Source organism: Embiotoca jacksoni, unplaced genomic scaffold, assembly GCF_022577435.1.
Source record: "Embiotoca jacksoni isolate LCO1_2020_lvr unplaced genomic scaffold, fEmbJac1.0.p SCAF_30, whole genome shotgun sequence".
Classification (NCBI taxonomy): Eukaryota; Metazoa; Chordata; class Actinopteri; family Embiotocidae; genus Embiotoca; species Embiotoca jacksoni.
Window position 1 is genome coordinate 3622326 of NW_027185382.1, and position 14986 is coordinate 3637311.

At 39.4% G+C, this 14986-nt stretch overlaps 3 protein-coding genes across 4 annotated transcripts; 1 reads left to right on the forward strand and 2 right to left on the reverse strand.

The window, feature by feature from the left end:
* Positions 1 to 1647: 1647 nt before the first annotated feature.
* On the reverse strand, positions 1648 to 4050 carry LOC138207170 (B- and T-lymphocyte attenuator-like). Its single transcript, XM_069164219.1, has 5 exons — positions 3927 to 4050; positions 2815 to 3141; positions 2660 to 2710; positions 2388 to 2501; positions 1648 to 2205 (listed from the first exon to the last, which is right to left on the reverse strand). The coding sequence occupies exons 1-5, from the start codon at positions 4000 to 4002 to the stop codon at positions 2126 to 2128; spliced, it is 648 nt and encodes a 215-aa protein (XP_069020320.1). The 5' UTR covers positions 4003 to 4050; the 3' UTR covers positions 1648 to 2125.
* A 155-nt stretch (positions 4051 to 4205) lies between these two features.
* Positions 4206 to 8026, reverse strand: LOC138207169 (B- and T-lymphocyte attenuator-like). 2 transcript variants are annotated; one of them, XM_069164217.1, is made up of 6 exons: positions 7521 to 8026; positions 5916 to 6242; positions 5674 to 5712; positions 5411 to 5527; positions 5272 to 5306; positions 4206 to 5175 (listed from the first exon to the last, which is right to left on the reverse strand). In XM_069164217.1, exons 1-6 carry the CDS (start codon positions 7621 to 7623, stop codon positions 4867 to 4869), a joined length of 930 nt encoding a protein of 309 aa, XP_069020318.1. In that variant the 5' UTR covers positions 7624 to 8026; the 3' UTR covers positions 4206 to 4866. The 2 variants fall into 2 exon arrangements, with proteins under 2 accessions (XP_069020318.1, XP_069020319.1); XM_069164218.1 differs by lacking the exon at positions 5674 to 5712.
* An 829-nt stretch (positions 8027 to 8855) lies between these two features.
* LOC138207153 (splicing factor U2AF 35 kDa subunit-like) lies at positions 8856 to 13879 on the forward strand. Its single transcript, XM_069164194.1, has 8 exons — positions 8856 to 8920; positions 9381 to 9468; positions 9649 to 9715; positions 11664 to 11713; positions 11874 to 11972; positions 12382 to 12515; positions 13442 to 13534; positions 13608 to 13879. The coding sequence occupies exons 1-8, from the start codon at positions 8877 to 8879 to the stop codon at positions 13714 to 13716; spliced, it is 684 nt and encodes a 227-aa protein (XP_069020295.1). The 5' UTR covers positions 8856 to 8876; the 3' UTR covers positions 13717 to 13879.
* The last annotated feature ends 1107 nt before the right edge of the window (positions 13880 to 14986 follow it).

Below are 14986 nucleotides of genomic sequence, written 5' to 3' on the forward strand. Positions count from 1 at the left end.
ATTGTCTGTATTTTAGAGGTTTTTGCGTAATGTTTTCATACACCCCCAAAATGGTGACTGAACGGTCCAGACTGGCTTTTGACATTGTTGGGTGTTGACTGTGGGTGGCAGAGTGGGCTCACCCTGAACTTACACAATAGGAAACTCATTTCCTCAACAGCCCACTGCAGTGACTTAACTCTTTCACTCTCAGATCTTACGAGTGGCATAACAGCATCTTCACTCCTTTCCCTTTTTTTTTTTTTTTTCTATCTGTGACTAACACAAATATTTAAAGCTGTACAGCTCCACCGTTGTTGTTTCAGATATTATTTAAGTGAATCACTTGTGAGACACGTTTCCTGCCAAAATAAAAATTTAAAGTCTCAACATTTAAAAATCTCATTGAAAACCACACAGGAAGTCAAATGTTACAGGTTGTAATGGCTTTTAATGTTGCTTTGAAAATCATGATAAATTTTGTTTGTGACTTGTGTTAATAACTTTAATTCAGTTGCAGAATAGGATGATAACTGGCAGCATTCAGAAACACTCAGACGCTGAAGAACTCAAAACTTTTTCCAAAGAAAGTCATATTATTTTCAACATTTATGCTTTCTATAACCATTTACAAATTCTGTTAAATCACCCTTTTTTTCTCTGATAAAATCCTCATTTTTTTGCCTCTTCTCCAAACTGAATTCATCCTGTTTTGTCCTAAACTGTCTCGCTGTCATATTTTCTCCAAACATCATTTGTTCTGTGCAGTCTCCACTTCAACAAAGGCAGGAAATACTTTTTTGTTTTTTGAGTGGCATTTGCCAGACTTATTTTGATTATTATCAGCAACCCTAATACCATTAAAGCAAATAATTTGACTATTAATGAAAACAATCTGGGTTTATCTGAAGGAAACTGTGTGCTTTCATTGTGGGTTTCACTTTAAAGCATTCGTTAAGTCTATGGAGTCACACTGCTCGGAAATAATGATTCACTCGCTTTTCATTTTAAATAATGAAGGGGTTTTATTTTCCTGTGTCACCAAGATAATAACACAGCATTCAATTTTTTTTTTAAGAAGACTAAAAGGTTTTTCATCCACACCAGTAGATGGCGAACTTGTTTAACTTGCTTTAATAAAGTAATATCAAGTTCTCCTTGTCCATCCTATTCATATTTTTTGTGCACAATTTCCCCACCTTGACTGCACTAAAATAACATAATGAACATAAGTTTACGAGCATATGGTGTGGTAACACACTTTTTTATGTTTCTCTTCAGGGACAGCTATCTCCACCTGCATGCGTCACCAAGGTGGTTGGTGGGCGATGGGTGACGCAGCCGTGCGTGTTGGCGGGATGTTTATGAGAAGTAAGTATGTGCATCTACTGTATATATATATGTGTGTGTGTGGCCGTGCCAGATTGAGCTGGCAATGCAGGTGTAAGTCAATTTGTATCACTTTCAAAACCACATCCCACAGGCAACGATGATCCACATGCTTCATGCAGCCCCGCACTGCGGACCCCCACCCACTTCCCCTCTTCTCGTCTACACTTGTTAAACATTGAGACAGAATTAACTTTTAACATACAACAAATTATGTTTAACCTTTATAGAGTAAATTTCAAACTTATTCAGACCTTTCATACTTTGTGACCTTTACAATCAAGTTTCACAGAGGTGGGTTGTGGACATTTTTGGTTCTTATTTTTTTAGAATGGAGCTGGTTTCAGTCTGAACTGAAATGTGTTGCTTCCTGAATTCAAGTCTGGAGAGAATTGATGGTTTGACAAACTAAAACCAAAAGCCCGGATGTGTGCATAAGAATTGTTACCTGTACAGGAAACAAAACTGTGTACCTGTCAGTTTGTCACGTGCATATTCAGTCTCACACAGTTCTTGTAAACAGTAGCGGTTTCTCGTGAGGATTTCACTTCTGTTTAATTACAGTTTGATTTACATGAATTTAAAAACACCAAATTAAATCAACACTAATACACACACACACCAACATATTGCCACATACAGTATTAAGAACTGGATTTGTAAAAAGATGAAAAGTCAGTCAATAATTTCCATAGTATATTAGACAAATTTCAATAGCAAAGCTTAGCAGATTGATTTCATTGCGCAAACATAATAATTACTCATCATTTTCATAAATGTGCTTGTTGGCTTCAAGGGAAATCTGGCGATTTGGATCCGGTGCAATCCTGGGTTTTTCTGGACACAAGGTGAGATCTCATTGAATGTGCACCAGATTACATATTTATTATTATTGTACTTTGGCATTTTAATTCCTTTTTTTTTTTTTTTTTTATCCTTTCAGGAGGAGGTCTGCAAATGGAGCTGACTCACTGACCCTGAGGATTTAACCAGTTGCTGTATGTAAAAATCAGTCTCACCTTTATGCATTTGCACAGATGCAACATAAATCACCATCACGATGATGACAAATGCCATGATTCCAATAGCACGGTACACAAATGACCAGAAAGACTTCAGAGTAGTCAGGCTCCCTGTGAGATAACAGGACGTTTAGATTCATAGAAGCGCCGATGTATGCACATTTAATTCATGTAAAAACAGCTTTGGGACACTTGCCCTGCGAAATGCAAGCTATGTCATTCAAGGCATGTGAAACTGCATTATGAGAGAGAGATTTAAGTTTTCTTACCCGACTCTGAATCTGAATCTGTCCATGTAACTGTGGTGAGCTCAACGTCACCTAAGAAACAGTCAAATGGTCACGGAAAATTATCTTCAGTCTGATAATTTAGGAGATAATAAAGACTTCAGTTATGATAGGAAGAATGAAAAGCTTAAACTCACCGTAGACAGAGACAATGATGAGATGACTCACACTGTTTCCACTTTGACACAAATACTTACCTGAGTCGTTTCTCAAAATGGTTTGGAAGATCAAAAACGATTCTCCTTCCAATGAATTTATCATGTTCAACTGTGTTTTAATGTGACTGTCACTAATGACAGCGGAAGAATTTCCATTTTGTTTAAGCCAGGAGACTGTTGGTGGTGAATTGTTGCAGAAGGAAACGGGGCAGTGAATCCGAAGCTCTTGTCCAAGTGAGGCATTGTAAACTGTATTGCGGCGAACTTTAATTGCTGTTGAGCAGTCTTTACCGTCAGTCTCTTCACCTGCGGAGGAAAAATGACAGTAAACACTTCTAAATTAAGAATTACTGTCACTTCATAAATCAGTCTGAATTAGATCACAGAAAAAGCTGTGTTTTTTTTGTTCATGCTGCAGCTGTGTCCATCACATGGCGAATTCAGGTCAGCAAGTCATCTGTGGTATCTTTGTGGCTTAAGCTTTAGGTTTTGTACCACCTGAAAGAAATTCTGCCAAATGAAACAGGTTTAGGTTTACGTTAGAGTTTGAGTAAATTGAAATGAAGATTTGGGCCCAAATGTTTCCCAAGAGGTTAATTGTAAGGTTAAAAAAAAGTGCTGCTCCACCGTATTCACTCATTAAAATCACCATCTTTAGAAGAATGCAGGAAAAACATATATTTCTGCCCCCTTAAATTATTGTGTAAGAGGTCCAATATCTATTTACTCATCAATACAAACTTTATGAACACCTCTGAGGTGTAAACTATGAATTAATATCTACAATATGTCATCAAAGACCCCTCTTGCAGCTTCCTGTTCTGTCCTGCATGTTGAACCGTCGTTGATCATCTTTCTTTTTTCACATTCAGTCCAGTTCAGTTTTTTGGCCACGCTGTCCAGTAAAATATTTCAACACACCTGCTCTGGATTTATGAGGTGGATCAGCTATTCTGAAACCTTTTTTGTCTGTATAACCGTTTACATTTATATGATTGGTATTTCCGCCACCTTTGTCCCGAGAAACAAAGATCGACCTTAACAAAGACCTGTTCAGACTTAAACTGAGCGAATTAGATGGAATAATTTACCTTCAGCATCCAGAGTGAGGACGAACACAGCTAACATCAGCACATGAAGGAAAGTCCGGCAGGAGGAAGCGTTCATGGTTGGTACTTGAAGAACCAATTTGTGTAAAGCACCCGGGTATGTGAGCTTTATATCACAGTATGTTATGTGGTTGACTTTACTTCCTGTTTGTGATCACGGTGGCCTTTGGAGGATGTACTACCATTACAGATAATGCACACTCTACACTGTAATACACTGTATTTATAACAGCACAAAACACCTTTTTTTCAACCTTAATGAGCGTGAAACTTTTAATTTAAAGGTAGTTGATTGTTGGACATGAAAAACATTACAAGTGTAAATCAGAATCACAGGATTTGAATTTAAATCAAACAGTTATGAATACACATATTTTGATTGCACAAAATTAATCATAATACATTCTCTATTTCCCCCAAAAATCACAATCAATACTTACATTACTCAATAGTCATTCATATTGTCAGATAGTGAGTCAGTAGTTGAAATGAGACAAGTATGAGACCATTACTGTCATCACATGATGTTTTTCAAAAGTAAATTCAAGTCTGACTTGCACAAACAAGACATTCAAATCAACATCACAAAAAGACTTTCGGATTGATAAGGAATGTCTTTTATACAGTAGGATGACTTTGAAGCCTCATTTCAGCTCTTTTCCTACATACTTCTTCGAAGATGAGGCTGACTGATAGTTTCACATCAACATATACAATGAAAAAAAAAACCATTCAGCACAATGTTAGTCTGTCCCTGACTGGTTTCTCAGCCCATTTGTTCCTGCTGCAGATAAACTCCTTGCAATGAAAGAGTCTTTTGTATCCCATTGTATCCCACCGAGCTCCTCTGGAGGAGATGTACCAGTGTTAAATGTTCATCAGTGATCTTCTAGTGTGATTTGGTCCAGCAGGTTTGAGGTCTTTATCCCACACGGATAGCTGCGTACTCTGAGCTCTCCTCCTCCGGCCTCAGCGGCCGAGCAGCAGCCCTCGCTGGCAGCTGATGGTTGAGAGCTGCATACACAAGACAAGTACTTTCTTCCTGCACTGTATTCCTCTGCCCCTCTCGGTCCGTCTGGCCACAGCGCTGCTCGTGGTCTCCTGATAATCTCAACTCGTTGGGTTGCCTTGACGGCATCTTTCTCTTGGTTGACCTTGGTTGGCTTCCTCTTGGGGGGGGCTGGTGGCTCATATGAGGAAAGGGTTGCTCTACCATGGGGATCTCAATGTACTGCAAACATCCCAAGAAACGATGTTGAATTAAAATGACTGAAGGTGTAAAAACAGGGTGAGGTGGATGGAAGCTGGAGATGTATGTTTGTCTCACCTGATTTTCAGCGTCTGTCTCTTTCTTTGATTTCCCTGCAAAACATACAGTTTGGTGAAATTAGTTACTGCATACCAGTAGTGTAAGTGTCTTACATGGACAAGAGAATAATATATATAAAAAGATCAGAACACCTCACCTTTACACCCTCGCATTGATATGACGGATATAATTATGACAATGATGACGAACATGAAAATCCCAGCTGCAGAGTACACGTACATCCAAAAGTCTTCTGATAGTTTAGGTTCAGAAACTGTGAAGAAGAACAGTTTGACTCAATATTCGTTTAAAAAAAACCTACAACAATAGAACAAATGTTTTAGGATTCAGATTAAAGTTAGGAACAGGAAAGCATGGATAGCAAATATACTGTATGTGTAGCACATTTAGTCCTCTTACTTGTGTCATTCGTCTGTGTCTCATTATTCTCACTATTATCTGTAAAACAACACAGTGTTCAGTGTTGATGAGACAAAGATTGGAGTGTAAATAAGTTTCATTTATTGTCAGATGTGTTTTATACTTTAAAATGTAGCTCTGCTTTTGTATATTCATTATTCAAAGACGGTTTGAAATCTAAGCTGTACAATGTGAACACTTATTTAATGGGTCATAAATAAATTAATGAAAAACTCACTCACCGTAGACAGAGACAGTGATGAGATGACTGACACTGTTTCCACTTTGACACAAATACTTACCTGAGTCGTTTCTCAAAATGGTTTGGAAGATCAAAAACGATTCTCCTTCCAATGAATTTATCATGTTCAACTGTGTTTTAATGTGACTGTCACTAATGACAGCGGAAGAATTTCTATTTTGTTTAAGCCAGGAGACTGTTGGTGGTGAATTGTTGCAGAAGGAAACGGGGCAGTGAATCCGAAGCTCTTGTCCAAGTAAGGCATTGTAAACTGTATTGCGGCGAACTTTAATTGCTGTTGAGCAGTCTTTACCGTCAGTCTCTTCACCTGCAGAGGAAAAACGACAGTAAACACATCCAGATGAGGAATTACTCTGTCAGTTAACGATGAACCAGTTAAATGTGAAGCTGGTTTACGATAAAGAGTTTAAATTAAGGCTTTTCCAGACAAAACGACTTTATGTAGAAAAGGTTGATGGAAGTTGTTACATTACTTTACAGACACCAAACTCTTATTTGAAATACACAATGGAAGCCTCAAAGCAATACTTGAAGGGAAAAGTATCATCATATGCAATAATACGAGATCAAAAGAAAAGAAAACGTGGTGCATGACTGACTGCTGTAAAAACGAAAGCACAAAAACAACTGAAATACCCTGAAAAAATTACTCTTTCATTTCATTTCATTTTTTTCCATGAGTGGAAAAACGATTTGCGTGCGATCCAGCAGGTGAAGGAACTGCAAGTGATCCCTTCATGGGAAATGTTAAAGCCACATATCTCAGTTCCACCTTTTACATTTCAACCTACAGATGTCCCACTGATCTTAAGTCACGAGTTCATTCTTGACCTTGAAAACAGCAGCTAACCAACTTACAGTGTCACCAGAAGGTCCATCTAACAGCCGTCCTGGAGCTTTCGATCATTCGTGATCCTAAAGTGCTCAGAAAATCGACATGAATCCTTGAAAGATTGCATAATTTGGAGTCTTAACATTTCAGGGATGTTACACAGAGGTGTACTTAGTTATGTAGCATACTGTTTGTCAGTGACACTGGTCGGATTGTGTGAATAAAGTCATTTACATACAGTCGTTTTTTTTTCATTTAAAAATAATCACGTCAGCTGTTTTTAAAGAGAACGGACACACTGCAAACAGAAAATTGGCCACAAAAACAGCCTCTGGTTGTGACAAGTCACATTTTTATCCTCTGAAACGGACAATTTCAGTTCAGCAGACATTTGTGGTAAAAAAAAAAAAAAATTTTTTTAAATGACATGCTTTTAAAAACAAGTTGCACCTTACTTGTGTTACAGTTGAGATCACTTTCAATAACCAACATGTCATACCAAACTGAGATGATTGTTGTCTTTGGGATGTAACTATGACACATCTGTCCTTTTAAATATTTTCATAAGTCTACATGCTGTGTGGACATGTACGCTGCACTTTAGAGTTCATGACCTTCATGTCAGGCCTCCAACCTTAACCAGAGAATTTGGATCACAAAAAGCAGATGTTACAGTCTGAACGCCTGCAGGGAAAAGAAATGTAACACTGCACAAATACTGAGACACGCGAACATGTAAAAATATTAACTTACTATCAACGTTTACGGTGAGAAGCAGCATTAAGATGGACACATGCAGGACGGTCCAGCGGTGATCAGCCCTCATGATGGAAACTCTCCGAAAACCTCCTGTCATCTTCAGTCGCAGCGAGTCCAAGTGAAAAATACTCCAGCAGGAACATCATTTGATTAAACAAAATAGAGAAACGCTGAGATCAGAGCTGCTTTACATGCTGCTTCCTCTTTTTGCTCACTCCCTTCCTAGCTCTGCCTCTTCACCCTCTACGTAAAGGTGCAAGCGTGAGTCGGTGGGTGGTCTTTCTTCTGCAAATCTTCCAAGTCCAATTCAGTGAAGCATATCAGATCGGGGGTTTCCCACATGACCCTGCTGCCACAGCTGCAGCTAACATCCCATGCTGTTTGAAAATCTCTGTCTGTCACACAATCATTTTTTATTTCTGAAGCTTGTTTCGATCTGTGCTCCTTCTTCATCACTTCTTGGCAGCGTCTGTGGTCGGCCCTCTTCAAGTTGACTTCCTCTCTCCTCTCCCTGCTATTCACCGTCTGCGTCTCCTGCAAACTTGTGCGGCCTCGTGCAGAGTGCTGTGGTTTCACTAGAGGATATAATGTACAGTCATTTTGCTGAGGAGGAGATGAGGAGGCTGTGGCGTCTTGGGCTTAATGCCTACTTCATTGATGTGCGTTTGTGGCTTTTATCAGAAAAAAAAACATCAGCTGTTGGAATCTGTCAATCAGCTTCATTCAAGGTTGAAAGGACTCCTCCACCAGCTTTCCCAACACCCTGATGATGTCAGTGTTGAATATGAATGAGCTGTACTATTGTTGGGGATTCGACCCCTGAGATACTGGTGTAAAGATGAATATTGACCCGCTACAGGGTTCCGGTCAGAGAACATTGCCTTCAAAATAGTATCCAAGTAAAAGTACAATATAAACTTTTGAAGCTGCACTATTATATGAGCTGTTTGTTTTACATGTACAATATTAATTAGCAGTGTGCGTTTCCTAAAAATAGATAGATGTGGTATAAGTATTTCATTCCTACTTTATATCATGAGAATTGTCCTTGAAAATATCCTATAAAAAGAAAAAAAGTATCTTAAATCCAATCTGTGCTTGTAGAGGAAATGACCCCGCTGCAATACAGCGACAACAAACAGCTGATAAAGCACAGATTGGATGACTAATGTTTGGCTTTTTTTTTTTTTTTTACAATAATATAACTGCTGTAAAATAAAATACACATTTTCTGGAACAACAGCGAAGCTGTGCGGTGTTCAGACGGACTGCAAGTCAGCTGGTCGCGACTGCGCATGCTTAACCCCTCTACGTAATGACGTAGATGAATACGTTTACGACGAGCCGAAAATGGCGGAGTACCTGGCGTCCATTTTCGGCACAGAGAAAGACAAGTAAGTCTTGTTTAATATTTATGGTTTCTGTTGGCTAAACGGTGAGTTTTCTGCGACGCATGTTTGCAGTGTTCTTCTTCACCACCAGCGGGGTTAAGTTTGTAGCATCAGCTCCGCTGAATGTCCCAGTCGAGCTTGCATTAGCCAGAGGAAGCTAACGGTCAGCTAACGCATTGAATGAAACTCATCGAGGCTCCTGAAGCAAAAAGTTTGCATCCAAATGTTCTGGTTTTAAAAGTCGTTCACCGGTTCGCTGGCACACCCGTTAAAAGTAGGAAGCCTAACATGGTGTGTGATTAAAGTTTGTCCCATTTTATTGCGATAACGTGAGAATAATACGGAGTATTGGACTTCACTGGTTCTGACCCACATGATATTGTGGTTGAGGTGATCAAGCATTTTAAAATATATCAAACACGATGTCAACAAACATGTGATGACGACTTCACTCCTTTTTCAGGGTCAATTGTTCCTTCTATTTTAAAATCGGAGCTTGCAGACATGGAGACCGCTGTTCAAGATTGCACAACAAACCCACCTTCAGCCAGGTGAGTCTCTCACCCAACCTGTCTCTGGACGTCTCTATTTTCTGAAAAAGACTTTCCTTTCGCATGTAAACGGGGAGTTTTTTGTGTGTAACTCTTGTTGTCAAAGGATTTTGTGTTCAAGAGATGTAAACAAACTGATGCCATTTAACCAGATCTCCTTTTTCTTTCTGTTCTCTGCAGACCATCTTGATTCAAAACATCTACCGAAACCCCCAGAACAGCGCGCAGACGGCCGACGCTTCCCGCTGTAAGTCCACTACTTGTGAGCAACCTCCCAAAAGCGTTGTTCCCGTGTAAATGACAAATGTGAGGTACTGCTTCAGCCCTGCCGGCCGGAGACCCGGTCGGGTCAGCGCTTCATTATTTATCAAACACTTTGTTCTGGTGCTTTCACCGCCTGTTATTTTCACTTGGGTAACTCGGCCTCCACGTAATGAACAAGTGTCCGAACAGTGATGCCAAAGCAAACAGTTCTTGCAGACTGAGAAGTGTTGACGGTCAATATGAGCCCAGTCGAATAGAGCTGAAGCAGAACCTCTCACAGGTAGGTGTGTGATGAAGTCAGAGGGATTTCAGATGTGGTTTTGTTTTTTGTTTGGAGCTGTATTCAAACTGCGTCCAGTGGTCTTTTGAAAGGACTGTGTTCACTCTTGATATTGATAGAAAACCTCAGTGTTTCATGTGACTTTTATTATCAACGCTCTCTGATCGTGCACGACAATTCAGAAGACAAGTTGAAGTCGCATTTTTTTTTTTTTGTGTATGCAGCCTTTGATCATTCACTTCATTCAGCATCTGATTGTGTAGCCAAACAGCTTTTCACTCTTCACCCAGTGGAGATCATCCAGCCGTACAAATGAGTGTCTTACAACTGTGTTTTGCAATGTTGCATCAGAGCAGTGGAGTTAAAGAATGACATTTTTCATATGATTCATGAGTTTAAAAAAAAACACAATGAGAAGAAATAACTGGTGTTTAATCATTCTGTGTTTGATTTTGTTTTTAATCTCTGAAATAAAAAAGAAAATTCTCTGGACCTGTTTTAATCATCATTACAAGCTAAACTAACTCAAAATTGTTCGTCGTGCATCGTGCAAGTATAGATCCTTAAACTCTATATCTGCCACTAACCTGTAATATCACCGAAAAAGTAGTTGGTAAAACATAATAAAATCTTTTGAAATGATCTAAAAAAACTAAAAAAAAAAAAACAAACAGTGAGGGGGGTGACAATAAGCCTTTATTTATGAGATCCTTGTGAATATCCGTCACATATTTAGCTGGAGAAAATCTAATCACAATTTCTTTCCTCCCCAGCTCTGTACTCGGTTGGATTTTATATCACAGAAGCTTACGTTTTGTATTTCAGACCATTTCCCTCTTGAACATTTACCTTCATAACCTTCAAATCTCTGCCCAGTCTGCTGATGGTTTACACTGTAAGTTCTCCCTTCATCTGCAGGACCCTCCAGCACCGACTGCACTTAATTCATCATATCACACCGCCCTCACATGAATTTGGTTCAGAGTAGCAACATGCCCTCTAGAGATGTCTAACGCAGCACACCATTTCCTGGAGTTACAGTTACTGGCCTCATGCTGGTTTGCATGTTTTCCTGGTTTAACTCATGCAAAGAACAGCTTTTATTTCACATCCTCCATTTTGCTGAGGTGATAGAATTTAGATCTATAATTGTAACGTGCTGTTTTCTGTGTTTACATTTAACAGTTTCGCTCGATTTTTGCTTCTGATTCATTGAGGCAGGTTCTACTAGCGATGCCCACAACTTACAAAATTCTCCTTCATCTAATAGCCAGGGGTCGTCACGGATTAGTTAACCTACATTCTGCGGTATGACGTCATGACCCCTCTGTACTCAGTGTACACATAGTTACACAAACAGTTTTGTAAAGGAGGTAAAATATTTGCAGATGTAATGTTGAAATAAAGCTCCACCAATCAGGAGAAGAGCTCTAGTTTTGACTTTGCTTTTGTGAAAAATGTTAAAAGGTTTGTGTAGCATCCAATAACACATACTCTTTACCTTTTTGCTGTTTACAGGGTGTAGCTATTATAGCAAGATGTTATGTCGCCACAGTTAGATTTGTTTGTCACACAGTCCATTAGAAGACTGCCTTTTACCACCAGTGTCTGTCCATCTTTGCCCTGACTGTTCCTTGTCGGCATTTTGTAGGTGCCGTCAGCGATGTGGAAATGCAGGAGCACTATGATGAGTTCTTTGAAGTGAGTGACCTTTTGTGCTCGTTACTTTTTTTTTTTTTTTTGTTACACATGTCGCGCGATGCGACATCCCAACCTCGTCATCTGTTTTTGTAACGGCTGAAAGGAGACGCAGGAGCAGCATGCCAGCGCTAAAATGTCCACATTTTTATTTCTGACACAGGAGGTGTTCACAGAGATGGAGGAAAAGTATGGAGAGGTGGAGGAGATGAACGTGTGTGATAACTTAGGCGACCACCTTGTCGGCAATGTCTACGTTAAGGTTGGTTGAAAGAGGATGAACTCACATCATGGGAATTTAAACTGATGATATAAACACACCTACATTTTGTGAGATAATTTTAATGATTATGCCCTGATACAAAACTGCCATGTTAAAAACGTAGTGCCCTGTCATTAGATAAATAGATAGATAGTTAGTTAGTTAGTTAATCAATCAATCAATCAATCAATCCCAAAGGGGAAATTCTTTCGCTACAGCAGCATCTATAGATACGGGAAAGAAATAAAATAACAGTAAAAAAATATTAAATATAAAAATGCACAGTATCTACAATAAAATAGAATAAAATAAAATAGAATAATTAAATTAAAACTAACTAAACAATAGTACAAATTAAGTTAACGTTACTGATGTTATATAACTTATTATGCGTGTCCTGTGTGTGTAGTTTCGTCGTGAGGAGGATGCCGAGAAAGCAGTTATGGACCTGAACAACCGCTGGTTCAACGGCCAACCCATCCACGCAGAGCTCTCCCCCGTCACGGACTTTAGGGAAGCCTGCTGCCGCCAGTATGAAATGGGGTGAGTATCAAGAGGTAAATGATTTGAAAGCAGTAATTTAAACATTTAAATGTAATAAAACATTTTATTTTTCTTTGGTCTGATGAGTTGGTAGCTGTTAGAAAAATTACTCAGAGGCTCGGTTCAAAATCAAACATATCGGACATTTATTCTTGCAAGAAGGAGCAAATACATGTAGTCTCAAAGAAAGATGCTCAGCATTGCTCAACGTCACTCCTCCGGAGGGCAGCTTTAGGTTAGGTTAGGTTAGGTAGTTACTTTATTAATCCCAGAGGGGAAATTTTTTCAAATACATACAGTGTATTTTATATTTTATACAGTGTGACAAACAATTGACAGTCGCCCCCAATTCCTTTGTATCTGCTTTCGTATGGTAATACTGACTAGATTTGCAGGACACAAGATAAGGACACAAGGGAGTCGTCAATTAGATGCGGAAAGTAAAACAAAAGGAGTCACTTGCAAATAAGAGAGAAACAAAAGAAACTTTTCGGAGCGCTTGAAATGAAACTTTCCTCACTTGCAAATAAGAAGAGACAATCCTTTTCTTTCCATCACAAAGCTCCACATTTCAGGACAAGACTTCACTTTGGCCTCAAAGACCTCCTGCAGAATGAAGCCATGCCTGATACACTGCGCTGTATGCAGCTCATCCTTCACCTGCATGGCCACTGAGAGAATTATATTTTCTTTTAAAAACAAAGATAAACTTTGTCCTCACGCTCATTTATGAGTCCCCCAGTGATTTTCCACTGGATCGGTGGTTGTTTGCTCTGCCAGTGATAGGAGACACTGGGGAGATAAAGATGAGGTGTTCTGCTTGGTGGGTTGGCATGCTCCTCAGCATGTCACTGAGAGCCAACTTTTCCTCGTGGCACGGCTCAAGGCCAGCGAGTTTTAATCCTTCATGTGCCATTTTCCCCCAGAGAGTGCACCCGAGGAGGCTTCTGCAACTTCATGCACCTGAAACCCATCTCACGGGAACTTCGAAGGGAGCTGTACGGCCGCCGCAGGAAAAGGTACAGAACTCGTAAAAGATTGATGCTTGAGAATCACTTCAAATTTGTCAACTGACCTCTTTTTTCCCACCAGGCACCGCTCTCGCTCGCGCTCCCGGGAACGACGCTCTCGCTCCAGGGACCGACGACGGGACCGCGAGAGGCGGAGGTCGAGGGACCGAGAGCGCTCCGGAAGATTCTGAAGGAAGCCAAGATGGACCCACCAAACCCCTCCCTCTTATCCTGGCAGTGATGACAACGTTATTTTCTTTTTTTTGGTGAATTGTTGGAAGTGTTTTTTCGTTTATTCCCTTTTTTTAAGACGAGCTTGTGTCGCTTTCTCAATAAAACAGATTTGTAACTGCACTTGTACAGCTTGCTTTCATGAAAGTTTTCGTGGAGACTATTCACAAAAGGAAAATGCTGATTCCTTTATGCAGCTGTAAAAAACAAATCACACCTGGTGAGCCTTTATAGAAAGAAATTTCACACAATTATAAGGTAATCCAAGATGTTAAAATAGTGTTTCAAATATTTATGAAGTAGAGTCACATCTAACATGGTCTGTTGTGGTCTATATTTCAGGGTTAATGTCCTGTTCTTGAAGGGATTTTAATATTGAAATCTATCCTGATTCATTTTATTCTGATGCTGCTAATACTACTTATTGTCCACTTGTCGGTCCTATTTAATGTCTTCTCATTGCCCTCATATCATTTATCTCTTGAGTTATTGACAGTCATTTCCCTTTCTCATAAACATAGTTGCAGATGGAAAATGTCCTTCATGATAGATGGGTATTACTGATGTATTGCTGCAGATACATCTTAATTTCACTTTTAAAATATATCATGCGTTTTCTATAGCACTCTATTTAGTGTCACTTGTGGTGAATGATGTAATATGAACTGAAATGTGCACATTCAGTGCTGTTTTCTTGATAACACTAAAAAAAACTGTCTGCAGTGTAGTGGACTACAGTAATAGTGAAAGTAATATGGATTAAAGTATGCTTTTAATTGTACTTAAGTACAGTATCCTACTCATAATATGTAGTATCATTAGTTAGTGGCTAAAACATGATGCTTTTTTTTTTAATATATATATAAAAAGGGAACGTTTCAAAGTTGATAAATTAAGTTGGTAGGAGCATGGTAACCTTACAAAAATTTAATTACATGTATTGCGATCAAAATAACCCCCGGTATATGCTGACTAGACTGTTGAAATCCTGACCGGTTATATCAACAATTTATTAATAACGGAGCACCCATGAGAAGTTCTCAAGATGTCACTAACGTCCGTGCAGTGCGTGTTGGGGCAATAAAAGGTAAACAGATGCCGCGGACAAGTTCAACTCAGCGTTTTCCCAAACCCAAATCGAGAAATCTCCACTTTGATTGGCTGAGCGGACCAAGCCGCCGCCCCCGCCGCAGCCAATAAGAGCGCGGCCTCAAACTATGCCCACCTCCT

What these genes read in the sequence shown, in the direction of transcription:
- LOC138207170 (XM_069164219.1), bottom strand. Translation starts at nt 4,002, where the DNA reads ATGAACGCTTCCTCCTGCCGGACTTTCCTTCATGTGCTGATGTTAGCT. An exon ending in CCTCACTCTGGATGCTGAAG is followed by an intron (nt 3,142 to 3,926) that starts GTAAATTATTCC and finishes TTTCCTCCGCAG; the next exon opens with GTGAAGAGACTGACGGTAAA. An exon ending in CATCATTGTCTCTGTCTACG is followed by an intron (nt 2,711 to 2,814) that starts GTGAGTTTAAGC and finishes ACTGTTTCTTAG; the next exon opens with GTGACGTTGAGCTCACCACA.
- LOC138207169 (XM_069164217.1), bottom strand. Translation starts at nt 7,623, where the DNA reads ATGACAGGAGGTTTTCGGAGAGTTTCCATCATGAGGGCTGATCACCGC. An exon ending in ATCAATGCGAGGGTGTAAAG is followed by an intron (nt 5,307 to 5,410) that starts GTGAGGTGTTCT and finishes TATGTTTTGCAG; the next exon opens with GGAAATCAAAGAAAGAGACA. An exon ending in AGACAGACGCTGAAAATCAG is followed by an intron (nt 5,176 to 5,271) that starts GTGAGACAAACA and finishes GGATGTTTGCAG; the next exon opens with TACATTGAGATCCCCATGGT.
- LOC138207153 (XM_069164194.1), top strand. Translation starts at nt 8,877, where the DNA reads ATGGCGGAGTACCTGGCGTCCATTTTCGGCACAGAGAAAGACAA. An exon ending in ACTATGATGAGTTCTTTGAA is followed by an intron (nt 11,714 to 11,873) that starts GTGAGTGACCTT and finishes TTTCTGACACAG; the next exon opens with GAGGTGTTCACAGAGATGGA. An exon ending in TCGGCAATGTCTACGTTAAG is followed by an intron (nt 11,973 to 12,381) that starts GTTGGTTGAAAG and finishes CTGTGTGTGTAG; the next exon opens with TTTCGTCGTGAGGAGGATGC.